We start from the raw sequence: 20591 nt of genomic DNA on the forward strand, positions 1-20591 counted from the left end.
CCCTGATTGACAGGGTGGGGGCGGGGAACGAAGCAGAGCTAGGCCGCAAAAGCCGGGGACTGGATTTATAAGCGCCGCCGCCGTAAAAGCGCGGTCGGCGCTAAGTCCCCGGCGCACTACAAGTCCCAGCCGCGCCGCCGCTCCCGGAGCGTCCGGCGCGGTAGTTCCCAATAAATAAAGTCACTCAGCTAGGCTGCAGTGACTGTAACCCTTTACTGTCCCCGGCGCACTAGCACACCCAGCAAGTCTGGAGTGTGCTGTGCCTGTGTGTACGGGGACACAGAGTACCTGAATGGTGCAGGGCCATGTCCCTGAACGGTACTCAGCTCCGTATCCAGCAGGTTCAATGGGTCTGTGGACGGAGCCCGGCCTCAGGGCTTTGGGGCCGGTAAGATCCCACTTCCTCAGAGCCCCTCAGGGGGATGGGGAAGGAAAACAGCATGTGGGCTCCAGCCTCCGTACCAGCAATAGGTACCTCAACCTTACAAACCACAAGTGGGGTGAGAAGGGAGCATGCTGGGGGCCCTATATGGGCCCTCTTTTCTTCCATCCGATATAGTCAGCAGCTACTGCTGACTAAACAGTGGAGCTATGCGTGGATGTCTGACCTCCTTCGCACAAAGCCGAAAACTGGTGAGCCAGTGATCCCACTGGGGGTGTATAGCCAGAAGGGGAGGGGCCTTACACTTTTTAGTGTAATGCTTTGTGTGGCCTCCGGAGGCAGTAGCTATACACCCAATCGTCTGGGTCTCCCAATGGAGCGACGAAGAAATCCAGAATAATGGAAAATCCGTGTGACGCCGCAGGAACGAGGAACCTCTCCTTACCTGCCTCCCGGCCGCTATGCGGAAGGAAGGAGGTGGGCGGGATGTTACGTCTTGCTCATCTCCGCCCCTCCGCTTCTATTGGGCGGCGGTTCAGTGACGCTGCTGTGACGCTGAACGAACCGCCCCCTTAGAAAGGCGGCGGTTCGCCGGTCACAACGACGTCGCCGGGCAGGTAAGTAGTGTGACAGGTCTGGGCGATGTTGTGCAGCACGGGCAGCGATTTGGTAACATGGTACCGATATCGCAGCATGTAAAGCCCGCTTTAGTCTTACATTTGGTGACTATGTATTGCTACATAATGCCTTTTGGTACTGTATTTTTGAGCCTATGTGATTTGTTCCACCTCATGAGGTTTTAGTGGGGATGTGCCACTTTGCTTATGGGTGGATCACTTTTTTGACCTTTCCCATTTTTAAGTGTTCTTAATACCATTTCTCTGTGTTGGTAATAAACGTATTCACACTTTTGCATACAAGGGGCTTCTCCTGCTTCATTCCATTATTCTGGATTTTCCATTACATGATTGGTGTAGTTGTGCCCACTCTTTCCCATGTGTTGTGTTCTATTAAAGGGAACCTGTCACCAGTTTTTTCAGGATTAAACCAAAAGTATCACCTTCTGCAGCTCCTGGCCTGTATTCTATGAATGTGCACCTTGCTCATTTTCGGCTCCTGTCCCTCCTTCTGGCCTTGTTCGCCGCCGTCCTTTCATGACTGACGTGGATGATGGCTTCGTCATCATCCACGTAGCTCTGATCTTGCGCCTGTGCAGAGTCATTCCCAGCAGGCACCGGCGCAGTTCGCTGTGCCCCATCGTGGGCCGAGCCAAAACCATAGTTGCCCTTGCGCGAGCCAGTGAGGTCTTTGTGTAGGCGCGAGATTATGGTCGGCGATGTGCAAGACCATAATTTCGGTCATCCACGTGAATCATGAAAGGAGGAGAGCGAACAAGGCCAGAAGGAAAGACAGGAGTCAAAAATGAGCACACCCATCCGACCCAAACAGGTCATTAGCATACGTGGTGGTCAGATTTTATAGTTATTTTTGAGGTCTGCAAGAGGAGTCAGCAACAAGGTGCACCTTCATAGAATGCAGCCCAGGAGCTGCAGAGGGTGATACTTTTAGTTTAATACTGAAAAAAATGGTGACAGGTTCCCTTTAAATAACATAAGATAGCAGCTGTTCCTTATACCTCTTTTTTTTTTGTAATAGAGTAGGATGGGGGTTGAATAGGGGAATATTAGGCGAGTAAAATGGATGTCTTATTCACACCCAGGAACGTCTTACTTACCACTGAGTAGATGGAGGTCGCTGAATGTACTTAAAGGGACAAACGCAGTCTTATCTCGGACTCCGCTGCAAGCGACGTCCAGTTTATGCTTCTTTACACAAGGTAAACTAGAAGAGATAAATGAGGGAAAAGGAGAATCTAATAAATTAAATCATAGTGATAATACAAGAAATCGGAACAGGGCGCTCTCCGAGTAGTCACGAGTAATCCAAGGAATGACAGTAGTTCCCCAAATAATAACTTTTATTTACCACACAAGGTGTGTAACAATTAAAAATGCATTTTAAAAAATAAGAATTATTCTTACCGATAATTCGGTTTCTAGGACCTTCCACGACAGCATAGGAGGTTGTCTCTCCACGCCCTAATTGGGACAGGAAGTTCAAGAGGTTTAAAAGGACCCTCCCACCTCCCACAGCCAGTGTCTTACAAAGAATCCATAGCATATGAGAAGTACTACACATTCAGGAATACATGAATACATAGGGGAGGGAATTACCTGCTGTCGTGGAAGGTCCTAGAAACCGAATTATCGGTAAGAATAATTCTTATTTCTCTAGTCCCTTCCACGACAGCATAGGAGGAATACCAAAGAATTGATACCTAGGGGGGGACCACAGCCTGCAGGACTTTCCTGCCAAAGGCCAAATCCCTGTTGGAATCCAGATCCAGACGATAATGCTTCGTGAAAGTATGGAGAGAAGACCACGTAGCCGCCTTGCAGATCTGCTCAGGGGAGGCCCCTGCCCGTTCGGCCCAGGAGGCAGAGGTAGCCCTGGTGGAGTGCGCCGTGAATCCAGTAGGCGGAGAGAGATGCTGAGCGAGGTAGGCATCTCTAATTGCTCGCACAATCCAGTTGGCGACTGTACTCTTAGCCACCTTCTTGCCCTTATTGCGGCCAAAGGGCTGGATGAACAGGTTAGAATCAAGGCGCCAAGAAGCAGTAACCTCTAGGTAGCGCAACACTATCCGACGGACATCCAAAGAATGAAACACTTCCTCACCCAGAGTCCGAGGATTCTGACAGAAGGAAGGCAGGACGATGGACTGTGAACGGTGAAAATCCGAAACCACCTTGGGAAGGAAGGAAGGGTCCAGCTGAAAAACAATGCTGTCATCTCTGATGGTCAGGTAAGGTTCCCTAACGGACAAAGCCTGAAGTTCGCCGACTCTGCGAGCAGATGTAATAGCCACAAGAAAAGCAGTCTTGTGAGAAAGGGAACGAATGTTACAAGAGCACAGAGGTTCAAACGGAGACTGAGATAGTCCTGTAAGGACCACATTGAGATCCCAGCGAGGCGTCAGGACCCTCTGACGTGGACAGAGTCTACTAGCGGACACAAAGAACCGACGGATCCAACGATGATCTGCCAGAGCCGTGTCAAAGACTGCACTGAGTGCTGACACCTGAACTTTCAGGGTGCTAGGCCTAAGACCTAAGTCTAAACCACTTTGGAGAAAGTCCAGAATCTGCGCAATATTAGGCCGAAGAGGGTCAGGAGGCCGAGAACCACACCAGGAGGAAAATCTCTTCCAGATTTTGTTGTATATACTATTAGTCACAGGTTTACGGTTCTTCTGCAGCGTAGCCACAACTTTGTCAGAAAGCCCTTGGGCCTTCAGTGCCCGGGCCTCAGAAGCCAGGCAGCCAGGTTGAGTTTCTGAGGAGCCGGATGGAAAATCGGACCCTGCGACAGTAAGCTTGGGTCCGAACCTAAGAGGATTGGGCCGTCGATTCCTAGCGTCAGGACCAGGCTGTACCAACTCCTCCGGGGCCACAGAGGGGCCACCAGTATAGTTGGGACCCCCTCGTCTCTGATCTTCCTCAGGGCCCGTGCGAGAAGAGGAAGAGGGGGGGAACGCGTAAGCGAGGCGAAAGGACCAACTGTGGCAGAAAGCGTCTACCCCTAACGCCTCGTCCCTTGGGTTCAGGGAGAAATATGTTGCGACCTTGCGATTCCCTGCCGAGGCAAAGAGGTCCACCTCTGGTGTACCCCACCTCGCCACTAGAGAGCAGAACACCGCCTGATCCAGGCTCCATTCCCCCGGATGAACATCCCGACGACTCAGGAAATCCGCCTGAAGATTGAGGGAGCCCTTCAGATGGACCGCAGAAAGGGAGAGCAGAGATTGTTCTGCCCATTGAAAGATTCGGGAGGACACTGATTTCAGGGCGCCCGAGCGTGTACTGCCCTGATGGCGGAGATGTGCCACCGTAGTGACATTGTCTGAATATACCAGGACGTGAGAGTCCCGGACGAGGTCCTGAGCCGCAAGGAGGGCTTCCCTGACTGCCCTGAGCTCCCGGTAGTTGGAGGATTGGGAACTGACGTAAAGACTCCAGACCCCTTGAAATGGGGAATTTGCCACCATTGCCCCCCATCCTCATAGGCTGGCATCTGTGGTCAGTGTAACCAGGGGACTCTGAGTCCAGGCAACCCCCACCTGCAGGTTGGCGGGACTCAGCCACCAGAGAAGGGAAGAGGAGACGGACCCCGAGAGGCGAAACCTTCTGTTTAGGGATGACGGGAGTCTGTCCCAATGTGCCAGGATATGATCCTGGAGACACCGAGAATGGGCCTGAGCCCACCTGACCGAGGGAATGCAGGATGTCATGGAACCCAGGGCCGACATAGCCGCTCGAAGCGTCGGGCGAGCCTGCCTGCGGAGTTTTGATATTTTGGATAACAGCGCTATCCTGTGGCCCTCTGGGAGAAAGGATGCCTGTCTGTCGGAGTCCAGCAGCACCCCGAGAAACTGCCGAGTGGAGGAAGGGGTTAACTGTGATTTTTTGAGATTGGGAATCCATCCCAGAGACCGAAGGATTCCCAAAGACCTCTCCACATGGTTCCGGAGGGTTGGAGCAGACGGAGCCATGAGAAGAAAGTCGTCCAGATACGGAACTAGACAGATACCCTGCAATCTTATGAAGGCGACCACCTCTGCCATGATCTTGGAAAAGATTCTTGGAGCTGAGGAGATCCCGAAGGGAAGTACATTGAATTGGAAATGAAGTACTTCCTCCCCGTGAAGTACCGCAAACCTGAGGTATTGTCTGTGTCCCGGATGGACGGGTACATGGAAGTAGGCATCTTTCAGATCGATAGAGGCCATCTGATGGTGTAGACCTATCAGGGGAATAGCAGATTTCACTGACTCCATCTTGAACCGCCGGTACCTGACCTGACGGTTTAGACTTTTTAAATTGATAATTATACGGACGTCGCCGGATGGCTTCTTGACTAGGAAGAGACGGGAGTAGTGTCCTACCCCCTCTTCCTGACTCGGGACTGGGGAAACGACCCCCGAGTGTACTAGTAGTATAATCTTTGTGTACAACAGAGTCTGTGAACCCGGTGACGCCAGCGCAGTGACTCGGAGACCCGGAAGAGGGGGGGAAAGGAATTCTATGAGAAGACCGTCCGAGATGATCTTCAGAACCCATTGGCAAGAGGTTATGGACTGCCACTGGGTAAGAAATGCTGAGAGTCTTCCCCCCACCCGGGCCGAGTCACTGTTTGTCCTGCTGAGGACGTTGCTGATGTGGAGGGATGAGGATGTTTCTCCCTCTACCTTTGGGATAGCTCCACCTGCCTGCCTTCCCTTTCCCTCTGGGCTGGGAGGCCTGAGGCATCGAGGGACGAAAGGACCGCTTCCTGTTAGGTCTAGGATCGGGCAAAGCCTTACGATCAGTCGCCTTGTCCAGGATATCATCCAGGGCAGGCCCAAACACTAAATCCCCTTTAAACGGAAGGGAACAAAGCCTCATTTTAGAGGTGGAGTCTCCACTCCAGGCCTTAAGCCAGAGGGCACGTCGGGCAGAGTTAGAAAGCACCGAGGTCCTGGCTGCCAGGCGGACAGATTCCACCGAGGTATCTGCCAGAAAACAGGTAGCCTTCCTAAGCAAGGGAAGGGATTCTAGTAATTCCTCCCTAGGGGTCCCTTGTGAAATATGAGCCTCCAACTGGTCTAACCACCTAATTAGGGACCTGGATACGCAGGTGGAGGCAATGTTGGCTTGAATAGAGGAAGACGATGCCTCCCAGGACCGCTTCATCAAGCCCTCTACCTTCCTATCCATTTGATCCTTCAGTTGGGAAGTATCCTCAAAAGGAAGAGCCGTTTGCTTAGCTACCCTAGCCACCTGAACGTCCACTCTTGGGATCTCCCAATGTAGTCCCGAAGGTTCCAGAGGAAACCGGCGTCTAAGGTCACTCCGTACCCGCCTCTCAGGACATTCCCATTCCTGAGAGACAATATCCAATATATTGGCATGAACTGGGAATCCCAATCGTTTGACTGACTTCAGGCCAGCAAACATTTCGTCCTGGATTGAAGGAAGAGACTGCACTTCCTCTAAACCCATCGTGCTCCGAACTGCCTCAATAAGATCCCCCAACTCTTCTGAGTGAAAGAGAAAGGACTGGTCAGACCCCCCAGATGGAATCCCGTCATCAGGACCCTCAGAGGTGGAATCAGCGTCCTCCTGATCAGAAGGGGTCGACTGGAGTCTCCTCTTTTTTGGAGGAGAGGGTCCAGTAGCAGGGCCAGGAGCAGGGCCAGGAACAGGGCCAGGAACCGGGCCAGGAACAGGGCCAGGAACGGGGCCAGGAACAGGGAGAGAAGCCAGTGAGGCCCTAATCTCCTGTTTCATCATGGACCGCAACTCATCTATCAGAGATGGTTGTTCGGCCCTAATAATCTGGTCCGTACATTGCTGGCAAAGCTTTTTATCCCATACTGCAGGGAGCTTCTTTATACAGATGGGACATTTTTTAATTTTGTCCACTCTGTCAGGTCTATCAGGCTTATCGGACTTGTCAGTTTTTTCTGACTTCTCAGGCTTCTCTGATTTCTCATTTCTGTCAGTTTTTTTGGTGGCCTTGTCCTCCTAGAAAACACAGAGCAGAGAGCCATAAATCAACTGATGAGACCTATGTCCGAGGGACCATTCCCCTCCATACTCACAGTAGCAGGGGGCACACTGGGTTCTGCAGAGGCAGCTGCAGCGGAAGACATGACAGGGAGCACGGTCTTACCATGATCTGATGTCTTCGTGGCAGCCCTTATGGAAAAGGGCCTGCCACCCCAGTGACGGTGCACGTTTTCCCCGCCTCCCGCATCCGGTCCTGGGCAGGCCGAGTCACTGTCGGCGTGCCTCCACGCTGCCTCCGCAAACCGGAAGCGCTCGACCGGAAGTCCGCAAGACCGGAAGTCCCGCCCCCGGGAGCACTTCCGGATCGCTCCGGCAGCGTGCATGCGGGAAGCGGCCGGCGGCTCAGGGAGGACGCCGGCCGGGGAGCTCAACAGCCTGCATCACCCCCTCAGGAGGATCCGGAAGGCTGGAGCAGCGGTCCCCCACAGCGTGAGGGAACAGCAAGGGAGGAGCGGCGAAGGCCCGACCGATGCTGTCCGGCTGAAGGTAATAGGGGAAAAAAAAAAAAAAATATATATATACTGCAGGTCGCCGGCCACCACAGCATAGGAGAAAAACAAAACCTCTCCATGCTCCATGGGGACAGGAAAGACACTGGCTGTGGGAGGTGGGAGGGTCCTTTTAAACCTCTTGAACTTCCTGTCCCAATTAGGGCGTGGAGAGACAACCTCCTATGCTGTCGTGGAAGGGACTAGAGAAATTTAGTTACATTATATACAACGCGTTTCCGCATACGCATCTATGTACAGCTGAAGAAAGCTCATTCCATAGCCGAAACGCGTTGTACTTAATGTAACATTGTTTTAAAACAATTTATTAATTATTACACGCCTTGTGTGTTAAATGAAGGGAATTTTGTTACTTACCGTAAATTCCTTTTCTTCTAGCTCCTATTGGGAGACCCAGACGATTGGGTGTATAGCACTGCCTCCGGAGGCCACACAAAGCAATTACACTAAAAAGTGTAAGGCCCCTCCCCTTCTGGCTATACACCCCCAGTGGGATCACTGGCTCACCAGTTTTAGTGCAAAAGCAAGAAGGAGGAAAGCCAATAACTGGTTTAAACAAATTCACTCCGAAGTAACGTCGGAGAACTGAAAAACCATGAACAACATGTGTACCCGAAAAACCACCAAAAATCCCGAAGGACAACAGGGCGGGTGCTGGGTCTCCCAATAGGAGCTAGAAGAAAAGGAATTTACGGTAAGTAACAAAATTCCCTTCTTCTTCGGCGCTCCATTGGGAGACCCAGACGATTGGGACGTCCAAAAGCTGTCCCTGGGTGGGTAAAGTAATACCTCATGTTAGAGCTGCAAAAACAGCCCTCCCCTACGGGGAGGCAACTGCCGCCTGCAGGACTCTTCTACCTAGGCTGGCGTCCGCCGAAGCATAGGTATGCACCTGATAATGTTTGGTGAAAGTGTGCAGACTCGACCAGGTAGCTGCCTGGCACACCTGTTGAGCCGTAGCCTGGTGTCGTAATGCCCAGGACGCACCCACGGCTCTGGTAGAATGGGCCTTCAGCCCTGATGGAACCGGAAGCCCAGCAGAACGGTAGGCTTCAAGAATTGGTTCTTTGATCCATCGAGCCAGGGTGGCTTTGGAAGCCTGCGACCCCTTGCGCTGGCCAGCGACAAGGACAAGAGTGCATCAGAGCGGCGCAGGGGCGCCGTGCGGGAAATGTAGATTCTGAGTGCTCTCACCAGATCTAACAAATGTAAATCCTTTTCATACCGGTGAACCGGATGAGGACAAAAAGAAGGTAAGGAGATATCCTGATTAATATGAAACGAGGATACTACCTTAGGGAGAAACTCCTGAATGGGGCGCAGCACTACCTTGTCCTGGTGGACCACCAGGAAGGGAGCCTTGGATGACAGCGCTGCTAGCTCAGACACTCTCCGAAGAGACGTGATCGCTACCAGAAAGGCCACTTTCCGTGATAGTCGAGAGAGTGAAACATCCGTCAGAGACTCGAAAGGCGGCTTCTGGAGAGCAACTAGTACCCTGTTCAGATCCCATGGATCTAACGGCCGCTCGTACGGGGGAACGATATGACCAAACCCCCTGCAGGAACGTGCGTACCTGCGGACGTCGTGCTAGACGCTTCTGAAAAAACACCAATAGCGCCGAGACTTGCCCTTTAAGGGAGCCGAGCGACAAGCCCTTTTCCAACCCAGATTGCAGGAAGGAAAGAAAAGTAGGCAATGCCAATGGCCAGGGGGACACTCCTTGTACAGAGCACCAGTAAAAGAAAATCTTCCACTTCCGTGGTAGATCTTAGCAGACGTGGGCTTCATAGCCTGTCTCATGGTGGCAACGACCCCGTGGGATAATCCTGAGGACACTAGGATCTAGGACGCAATGGCCACACAGTAGGTTCAGGGCCGTAGAATTCAGATGGAAAAACGGCCCTTGGGACAGTAAGTCTGGCCGGTCTGGTAGTGCCCACGGTTGACCGACCGTGAGATGCCTGTCGCCAGAGCTCTTTGATCGTCATGAAAACCGGGACCTTGCTGTTGTGCCGATTCGTGACACCCGTCCGGGTGCAGAGACCATTCTCCTGCGTCCACGCCCTGGTGACTGAGGAAGTCTGCTTCCCAGTTTTCTACGCCCGGGATGTGAACTGCGGATATGGTGTATGCTCTGTCTTCCACCCCTAGCAGAATCCGGCGGACTTCCTGGGAGGCTCGCCGACTGCGTAGTCCGCCTTGGTGGTTGATGTATGCCACCGCTGTGGATTGTCCGACTGAATTCGGATCTGTTTGCCTTCCAGCCACTGCAGGAAGTCTTGCAGGGCCATATGCACTGCCCAGAGCTCCAGACAATTGATCTGAAGAGTGGACTCCTCTGAAGAGAGTCCTTGATCGTCTGAGAAAGGGGGACGTTCCTGTGTAGGGACATCGACTTCCCCTCCCATTAGCGAAGAATGTTCTATTGAAGTGGACGCAGATGAAACTGCGTGAAAGGGACTGCCTCTGGATGAGGTGTCTCCTTGAAGGAGAGACTGCACCCCCGTCTGTAGTGACCGCTGTTTGTCCAGTGGAAGCTTCACCATCGCTGAGAGAGTGTGAAACCCCAAGCTAAGATATGCCAGCGATTGGGTTTAACTTTGAAAAGTTGAGGACCCACCCGAAACTCTGGGAAGTCTCCAGCGCCATGTTCAGGCTGTGTTGGCATGCCTCTTAAAAGAGTGCCTTGACAAGTAGATGGTCTAAGTAAGGGATCACAGGGTGACCCTGAGAGTGCGGGAGTGGTCCCACTGCTGCCATGAACTTGGTGAAAACCCGTGGGGCTGTCGCCAGACCGAAGGGTAGGGCTACGAACCGAAGATGCTCGTCTTCAATAACGAATCGTAGCAAACGCCGGTGCTCTGGAGCAATCGGCACGTGGAGATAAGCATCCTGATGTCTATTGATGCTAGGAAATCTCCTTGAGACATTGAGGCAATGACGGAGCGGAGGGATTCCATCCGGAACCGCCTGGTTTCCACGTGCTTGTTGAGCAGTTTAAGGTCCAGAACGGAACGGAAGGAGTCGTCCTATTTTGTCACCCCGACCAGATCGGAGTAAAAAGTGTCTCTTGTTCCTGAGGAGGAACCGGGATTACGACTCCTACTGCCTGCAGAAGAGCCTCGGCTCGGCCGGTGAGGAAGTTTTTGCGACAAACTGTCTCTCACCCACCGGCCATTGACCTGTGGCAGTTAAATGTCGCTAAAGCGGGGGAGTCTGCCACCGACCGCGGACGCGGAGAGAGAGGGCTGAAAGTCATGAGGAAACCGCCTTGGTAGCGGTTCCTCCGGCTGCCTTCTCCGGGCGTGATTGAGCCCGCCAGGAACCTGCGCCCCTCTGAGCCTTTTGAGTCCTGTTGGACGAGGGCAATTGGGACGTGCCCGAGTCTGGGAAGGACCGAAACCTCGACTGTCCCTTCTCCTGATGGGTCTTGTTTGATAGCTGGGGTAAGGAAGAATCCGTACCCTAGGACCGTTGAATGATTTAATCCAACCGCTCACGAAATAGTCTGTCACCAGATAAAGGCAATCTGGTTAAGCACTTTTGTGGAAGCAGCATCTGCTCCAATCCCTTAACACTAGGAGCGTAACAACACGGAGTTGGCGGACGCCACTGACGTACGGCTCGTAGAGTCCAGGACAGCATAAACAGCTTGAGTCGCAATGCCGACATTGCGAGGTGAAGGACGCTACTGCGGCCAAGAAGTACATGTGACCGCGTCCCTCTGCGCAATACTAGCTGAAATAGCTTGGAGTGCCTCTATGGCTGCGAATGCCGGGGCAACCGACCCGCTGATAGGGCTATTGTCTGTCAATGGCATCTTTAAGTGAAGTCCCATCTTCCACTGCAACTATAGATCTATCCGCAAGCCTGGAGATTGGGGGATCCACCCTTGGAGCGCTTGAGCACGTCAGGGGGGAAGAGACAACGCGTATCTTCAATACGGTTGGAGAAACGCTTATCGGGATAAGCGTGGTGTTCCTGGACTGCTTCTCTGGAGTCAGAGTGACCAGAAAAGTACTCAATATACGCTTGAGATACCGAAATAGGGATTTCTTCTGCTGTGAAGCTGACCCCTCCACTGGAGGAGTTGAGGGAGAAATACCCAACCTTCCATTGATGGACGCTATAAGATTATTCACTATAGCGTCACCATCCGGTGTATCCGGATTGAGAGCGGTCTCAGGATCAGAGTCCTGAACAGCTACGCATTAGCCAAGAATAGCGACCGTACAGTGCAATGTATAGCATACAAGCATGAAGTACAATAAACACTTCAGCACATGCAGTACAAGGAGCATAGAAAGCCTGTGCCTTGGCACCTTTGCTTTTCTGCTGCCGTTGTCTAGTTATTCAGGAGCATTAGCCAGGAAAGGCGACATACAGTGAATGTATAGCATACAAGCATGAAAATAACCACTGCAGCACATGCAATCCAAGCAGCATTGAAAGCTTGTGCCTTAGCACCCTTGCTTTTCTGCTGCTGTTGTCTAGTCATCAAGGAGCATTAGCCAAGAATAGCGACATGCAGTGAATGTACAAGCATGAAAATAAACTCTGCAGTACATGCAATCCAAGCAGCATTGAAAGCTTGTGCCTTAGCACCATTGCTGTTTGCTGCCGCTGTCTAGCCATCTAGGCGGGTAGACAGCCAAGAATAGCCCTTACAGTGCAATGTAAAGCATACAAGCATAAAGGACACATGACACTGCAGCACATGCAAGACAAGCAGCATATAGAGTCTGTGCTTTAGCACCCCTGATCTTTTGCTGCTGTTTCTAGGTCTGCATCCTGAATAGCGACCGTACAAAAGTACAACAGGACACATCGGCATTAGTGGGTCAGCACTTTAGTTGCCGCTTACCGCCCGCACAAAAGCGGGTGTGTGGCGCCGGAATCCTGTGCTGGTAGCTCAGTGTCTCCGTTTTCCCGCTCTGCGTGCCGGAATGGCTGCCGGCGTCCAGAGGAGAGGGGCGGGCCGAGGGCGTGCCCGAGACAAGAGCGGGAACCCGGCGCCCACTGTGTCTAGTAAAGGGGGCTGGAGAATGGAAATAAGGCTCCAGCCCTCGGCGCTGCTATAGAACAGCGTCTCTCCCTGTCCCTGAGTGACAGGGTGGGGGCGGGAACGAAGCGGCGCTAGGCCGCAAAAGCCGGGGACTAAAGTTAGAAGCGCCGCCGCCGTAAAAGCGCGGTCGGCGCGTCCCCGGCGCACTACAAGTCGCAGCTGCGCCGCCGCTCCAGGGGCGGTCGGCGCGGCGGTCCCCACAAGTAAAGTCCCCCAGTAATCTGCAGGGACTATGAGCCCAGCGCACAGCGCTACAGTCCCCGGCGCACTAGCACACCCAGCAAGCCTGGTGTGTGCGTGGCCTGCCATACGGGGACACAGAGTACCTGAAAGTTGCAGGGCCTTGTCTCTGAACGGCACTCCCGCTCCACATCCAGCAGGTTCTATGGGTCTGTGGATGGAGCCCGGCCTCAGGGCTTGGTGGCCGGAAAGATCCCACTTCCTCAGAGCCCCTCAGGGGGATGGGGAAGGAAAACAGCATGTGGGCTCCAGCCTCCGTACCAGCAATAGGTACCTCAACCTTACAAACCGCAAGTGGGGTGAGAAGGGAGCATGCTGGGGGCCCTAGTATGGGCCCTCTTTTCTTCCATCCGATATAGTCAGCAGCTACTGCTGACTAAACAGTGGAGCTATGCGTGGATGTGTGCCTCCTTCGCACAAAGCTTGAAAACTGGTGAGCCAGTGATCCCACTGGGGGTGTATAGCCAGAAGGGGAGGGGCCTTACACTTTTTAGTGTAATTGCTTTGTGTGGCCTCCGGAGGCAGTGCTATACACCCAATCGTCTGGGTCTCCCAATGGAGCGCCGAAGAAAAAAATATTTTTTATTGTAACTACTGCCATTCTTTGGATTATTCATGCTTATTGTGAGAGCGCCCTGTTCCGGTTTCTCAGATTATCACAGTTGCACTGGAGGCCACATCCGCACTCACCGGACCGGAGCAGCCGCACTCCCTGCAGAATATTAGAGACGGTCAGTGCCATAGCTGAGAGCATTCAATACACTCACCCTATTTGTACTCTCTGATTCACTACTCAGCGCTGCCATCTTCTCTTTTTTATTGTTTTAGGCTATGTGCGCACGTTGCGTACTGTCAGTGCAGAAATTTCTGCAGCGATTTAAAGAGCACATGTGCGCTTCAAATCGCTGCAGAAACAGTCCGTAATGAAAAACAAAAAGCTGATTCCATGCGCTCTGACTGCAGCCCCTCCCATAGACAGGGTGGGGGATGCAGGCAAAGCGCAGGAAAGAAGTGATATGTCACTTCTTAGAACGCGCGCTTCGGGCAGCAGCTGAAGCGCTGCGCTCTAATACGCCACGTGCGCACGGCCCCTGCACAATCTCCATAGATTGTGCAGGGGACGCAGGACGCATGCAGTTACGCTGTGGTGCAGATCGCAGCGTAACTGCATGCAATTACGCAACATGCGCACATAGCCTTATGCAGTTTGCTTAAAAGAAGTCATAGATAATGTGTGAGACATTACCTGCAGGAATACTTCAGACATCGAGGACACTTGTATTTTGCCTCTTCACTTCCACAAGTCTCACAGCTGCAAGAAACAAAAAGAAAAATCAATACATTCTAATTTACCGATACACTGTATAGAGAAGACTATGGCCCCTCCACATCCAGGGAGACTGTCCCTTCATATAAAAGCTCCCGCTCTTCTATTTCTACATTATCCTGGAGGCGTCTGAGGAATGTTTGTCCTTTCATACAGAAGAGCATTTGTGATGTGACAATAATGATGGGGGAGGCCGGGCTGACAATCTCCATTATTGTTGTTGGATGGGGCTGAGGTCCGGGCTCACAATCTCCATTATTGTTGTTGGGTGGGGCTGAGGTCCGCACTCTATGGCCGTCTTGTTCTCCCCCCTCCATGTCTGTATAGAACTTGTGCACTGGGCGCAGTCATAGGGAACAGAAAAGGGCCTTCACCAAACTGTTCCCACAAGGTGGAAGCTGCGATTGTCCGCAATGTCTTGTGCTGAAGCATTAAGATTTCCCTTCACTGGAATGAACGGGCTGTCGCCAACCCCTGATAACAGCCCAGTGTTATCCTCCCCACACTCACAGGACCCAGCCACACACACACACACTCACAGGACCCAGCCACACACACACACACTCACAGGACCCAGCCACACACACACACACACTCACAGGACCCAGCCACACACACACACACTCACAGGACCCAGCCACACACACACACACTCACAGGACCCAGCCACACACACACACACTCACAGGACCCAGCCACACACACACACACTCACAGGACCCAGCCACACACACACACACTCACAGGACCCAGCCACACACACACACACTCACAGGACCCAGCCACACACACACACACTCACAGGACCCAGCCACACACACACACACTCACAGGACCCAGCCACACACACACACACTCACAGGACCCAGCCACACACACACACACTCACAGGACCCAGCCACACACACACACACTCACAGGACCCAGCCACACACACACACACTCACAGGACCCAGCCACACACACACACACACTCACAGGACCCAGCCACACACACACACACACTCACAGGACCCAGCCACACACACACACACACTCACAGGACCCAGCCACACACACACACACACTCACAGGACCCAGCCACACACACACACACACTCACAGGACCCAGCCACACACACACACACACTCACAGGACCCAGCCACACACACACACACACTCACAGGACCCAGCCACACACACACACACACTCACAGGACCCAGCCACACACACACACACACTCACAGGACCCAGCCACACACACACACACACTCACAGGACCCAGCCACACACACACACACACTCACAGGACCCAGCCACACACACACACACACTCACAGGACCCAGCCACACACACACACACACTCACAGGACCCAGCCACACACACACACACACACACTCACAGGACCCAGCCACACACACACACACACACACTCACAGGACCCAGCCACACACACACACTCACAGGACCCAGCCACACACACACACACACTCACAGGACCCAGCCACACACACACACACACTCACAGGACCCAGCCACACACACACACACACTCACAGGACCCAGCCACACACACACACACACTCACAGGACCCAGCCACACACACACACACACTCACAGGACCCAGCCACACACACACACACACACACTCACAGGACCCAGCCACACACACACACACACACACTCACAGGACCCAGCCACACACACACACACACTCACAGGACCCAGCCACACACACACACACACTCACAGGACCCAGCCACACACACACACACACTCACAGGACCCAGCCACACACACACACACACTCACAGGACCCAGCCACACACACACACACACACACTCACAGGACCCAGCCACACACACACACACACACACTCACAGGACCCAGCCACACACACACACACACTCACAGGACCCAGCCACACACACACACACACTCACAGGACCCAGCCACACACACACACACACTCACAGGACCCAGCCACACACACACACACACACACTCACAGGACCCACACACACACACACACTCACAGGACCCAGCCACACACACACACACACTCACAGGACCCAGCCACACACACACACACACTCACAGGACCCAGCCACACACACACACACACTCACAGGACCCAGCCACACACACACACACACTCACAGGACCCAGCCACACACACACACACACTCACAGGACCCAGCCACACACACACACACACTCACAGGACCCAGCCACACACACACACACACTCACAGGACCCAGCCACACACACACACACACTCACAGGACCCAGCCACACACACACACTCACAGGACCCAGCCACACACACACACACACTCACAGGACCCAGCCACACACACACACTCACAGGACCCAGCCACACACACACACACACACACTCACAGGACCCAGCCACACACACACACACACACACTCACAGGACCCAGCCACACACACACACACACTCACAGGACCCAGCCACACACACACACACACTCACAGGACCCAGCCACACACACACACACACTCACAGGACCCAGCCACACACACACACACACTCACAGGACCCAGCCACACACACACACACACTCACAGGACCCAGCCACACACACACACACACTCACAGGACCCAGCCACACACACACACACACTCACAGGACCCAGCCACACACACACACACACTCACAGGACCCAGCCACACACACACACACACTCACAGGACCCAGCCACACACACACACACACTCACAGGACCCAGCCACACACACACACACACTCACAGGACCCAGCCACACACACACACACACTCACAGGACCCAGCCACACACACACACACACTCACAGGACCCAGCCACACACACACACACACTCACAGGACCCAGCCACACACACACACACACTCACAGGACCCAGCCACACACACACACACACTCACAGGACCCAGCCACACACACACACACACTCACAGGACCCAGCCACACACACACACACACTCACAGGACCCAGCCACACACACACACACACTCACAGGACCCAGCCACACACACACACACACTCACAGGACCCAGCCACACACACACACACACTCACAGGACCCAGCCACACACACACACACACTCACAGGACCCAGCCACACACACACACACTCACAGGACCCAGCACACACACACACACTCACAGGACCCAGCCACACACACACACACTCACAGGACCCAGCCACACACACACACACTCACAGGACCCAGCCACACACACACACACTCACAGGACCCAGCCACACACACACACACTCACAGGACCCAGCCACACACACACACACTCACAGGACCCAGCCACACACACACACACTCACAGGACCCAGCCACACACACACACACTCACAGGACCCAGCCACACACACACACACTCACAGGACCCAGCCACACACACACACACTCACAGGACCCAGCCACACACACACACACTCACAGGACCCAGCCACACACACACACACTCACAGGACCCAGCCACACACACACACACTCACAGGACCCAGCCACACACACACACACTCACAGGACCCAGCCACACACACACACACTCACAGGACCCAGCCACACACACACACACTCACAGGACCCAGCCACACACACACACACTCACAGGACCCAGCCACACACACACACACTCACAGGACCCAGCCACACACACACACACTCACAGGACCCAGCCACACACACACACACTCACAGGACCCAGCCACACACACACACACTCACAGGACCCAGCCACACACACACACACTCACAGGACCCAGCCACACACACACACACTCACAGGACCCAGCCACACACACACACACTCACAGGACCCAGCCACACACACACACACTCACAGGACCCAGCCACACACACACACACTCACAGGACCCAGCCACACACACACACACTCACAGGACCCAGCCACACACACACACACTCACAGGACCCAGCCACACACACACACACTCACAGGACCCAGCCACACACACACACACTCACAGGACCCAGCCACACACACACACACTCACAGGACCCAGCCACACACACACACACTCACAGGACCCAGCCACACACACACACACTCACAGGACCCAGCCACACACACACACACTCACAGGACCCAGCCACACACACACACACTCACAGGACCCAGCCACACACACACACACTCACAGGACCCAGCCACACACACACACACTCACAGGACCCAGCCACACACACACACTCACAGGACCCAGCCACACACACACACACTCACAGGACCCAGCCACACACACACACTCACAGGACCCAGCCACACACACACACTCACAGGACCCAGCCACACACACACACTCACAGGACCCAGCCACACACACACACTCACAGGACCCAGCCACACACACACACTCACAGGACCCAGCCACACACACACACACACTCACAGGACCCAGCCACACACACACACACACTCACAGGACCCAGCCACACACACACACACACTCACAGGACCCAGCCACACACACACACACACTCACAGGACCCAGCCACACACACACACACTCACAGGACCCAGCCACACACACACAATCACAGGACCCAGCCACACACACACACACTCACAGGACCCAGCCACACACACACACACTCACAGGACCCAGCCACACACACACACTCACAGGACCCAGCCACACACACACACTCACAGGACCCAGCCACACACACACACTCACAGGACCCAGCCACACACACACACACTCACAGGACCCAGCCACACACACACACACTCACAGGACCCAGCCACACACACACACACTCACAGGACCCAGCCACACACACACACTCACAGGACCCAGCCACACACACACACACTCACAGGACCCAGCCACACACACACACACAGGACCCAGCCACACACACACACTCACAGGACCCAGCCACACACACACACACACTCACAGGACCCAGCCACACACACACACACTCACAGGACCCAGCCACACACACACACACACTCACAGGACCCAGCCACACACACACACACTCACAGGACCCAGCCACACACACACACACTCACAGGACCCAGCCACACACACACACACAGGACCCAGCCACACACACACACACAGGACCCAGCCACACACACACACTCACAGGACCCAGCCACACACACACACACACTCACAGGACCCAGCCACACACACACACACACTCACAGGACCCAGCCACACACACACACACTCACAGGACCCAGCCACACACACACACTCACAGGACCCAGCCACACACACACACTCACAGGACCCAGCCACACACACACACTCACAGGACCCAGCCACACACACACACTCACAGGACCCAGCCACACACACACACACACTCACAGGACCCAGCCACACACACACACTCACAGGACCCAGCCACACACACACACACACTCACAGGACCCAGCCACACACACACACACACTCACAGGACCCAGCTACACACACACACACACTCACAGGACCCAGCCACACACACACACACACTCACAGGACCCAGCCACACACACACACACTCACAGGACCCAGCCACACACACACACACTCACAGGACCCAGCCACACACACACACACTCACAGGACCCAGCCACACACACACACTCACAGGACCCAGCCACACACACACACTCACAGGACCCAGCCACACACACACACTCACAGGACCCAGCCACACACACACACACTCACAGGACCCAGCCACACACACACACACTCACAGGACCCAGCCACACACACACACACTCACAGGACCCAGCCACACACACACACACAGGACCCAGCCACACACACACACTCACAGGACCCAGCCACACACACACACTCACAGGACCCAGCCACACACACACACACTCACAGGACCCAGCCACACACACACACACTCACAGGACCCTGCCACACACACACACACTCACAGGACCCTGCCACACACACTCACAGGAGCCTGCCACACACTCACAGGAGCCTGCCACACACTCACAGGAGCCTGCCACACACTCACAGGAGCCTGCCACACACTCACAGGACCCAGCCACACACTCACACTTTCTATAGAGTAATTGGAGACCAGGCTATAACAACTATAAAACCTCATTATCACAGACGCCCGGGCCGGCCATGCTGGGCCTTGCAGTGCTCCCGCACTCACCTATACCGGGACATCTTCCTCTTCGGCCGCACTGTCAGTTCCCACTCTCTCTCAGTGGCGCAGGATCCGGGCAGCAGTAACCCTTCCATGGCTGCTCCCGTGGGCGCACGTGCTGACTGCTTCCGGGATCGCTGAGAAGTAAACAGGAAGTCCACACGCCCGGAATGTGGGCGGGAGCCGTAAAGCACAGAGCGACAGACGGCCATCTTGTGGGTGGCGGA

General features: G+C 54.2%; 1 protein-coding gene across 1 annotated transcript in view; it reads right to left on the reverse strand.

Moving 5' to 3' along the window:
• Nucleotides 1-20515, reverse strand: part of ZNHIT6 (zinc finger HIT-type containing 6) — a 57929-nt gene extending 37414 nt beyond the window's left edge. Inside the window, exons 1-3 of the mRNA XM_075321194.1 lie at nucleotides 20371-20515; nucleotides 14117-14182; nucleotides 2118-2224 (exon numbers count right to left, since the gene is read on the reverse strand). Coding sequence (XP_075177309.1) covers nucleotides 2118-2224; nucleotides 14117-14182; nucleotides 20371-20459 — 262 coding nt within the window. The 5' untranslated portion in view covers nucleotides 20460-20515. The remainder of the gene's footprint in view (nucleotides 1-2117; nucleotides 2225-14116; nucleotides 14183-20370) is intronic.
• Between the last annotated feature and the right edge of the window lie 76 nt (nucleotides 20516-20591).

The sequence above is a fragment of the Anomaloglossus baeobatrachus genome, chromosome 8 (assembly GCF_048569485.1).
Source record: "Anomaloglossus baeobatrachus isolate aAnoBae1 chromosome 8, aAnoBae1.hap1, whole genome shotgun sequence".
NCBI classification, from domain to species: domain Eukaryota; kingdom Metazoa; phylum Chordata; class Amphibia; order Anura; family Aromobatidae; genus Anomaloglossus; species Anomaloglossus baeobatrachus.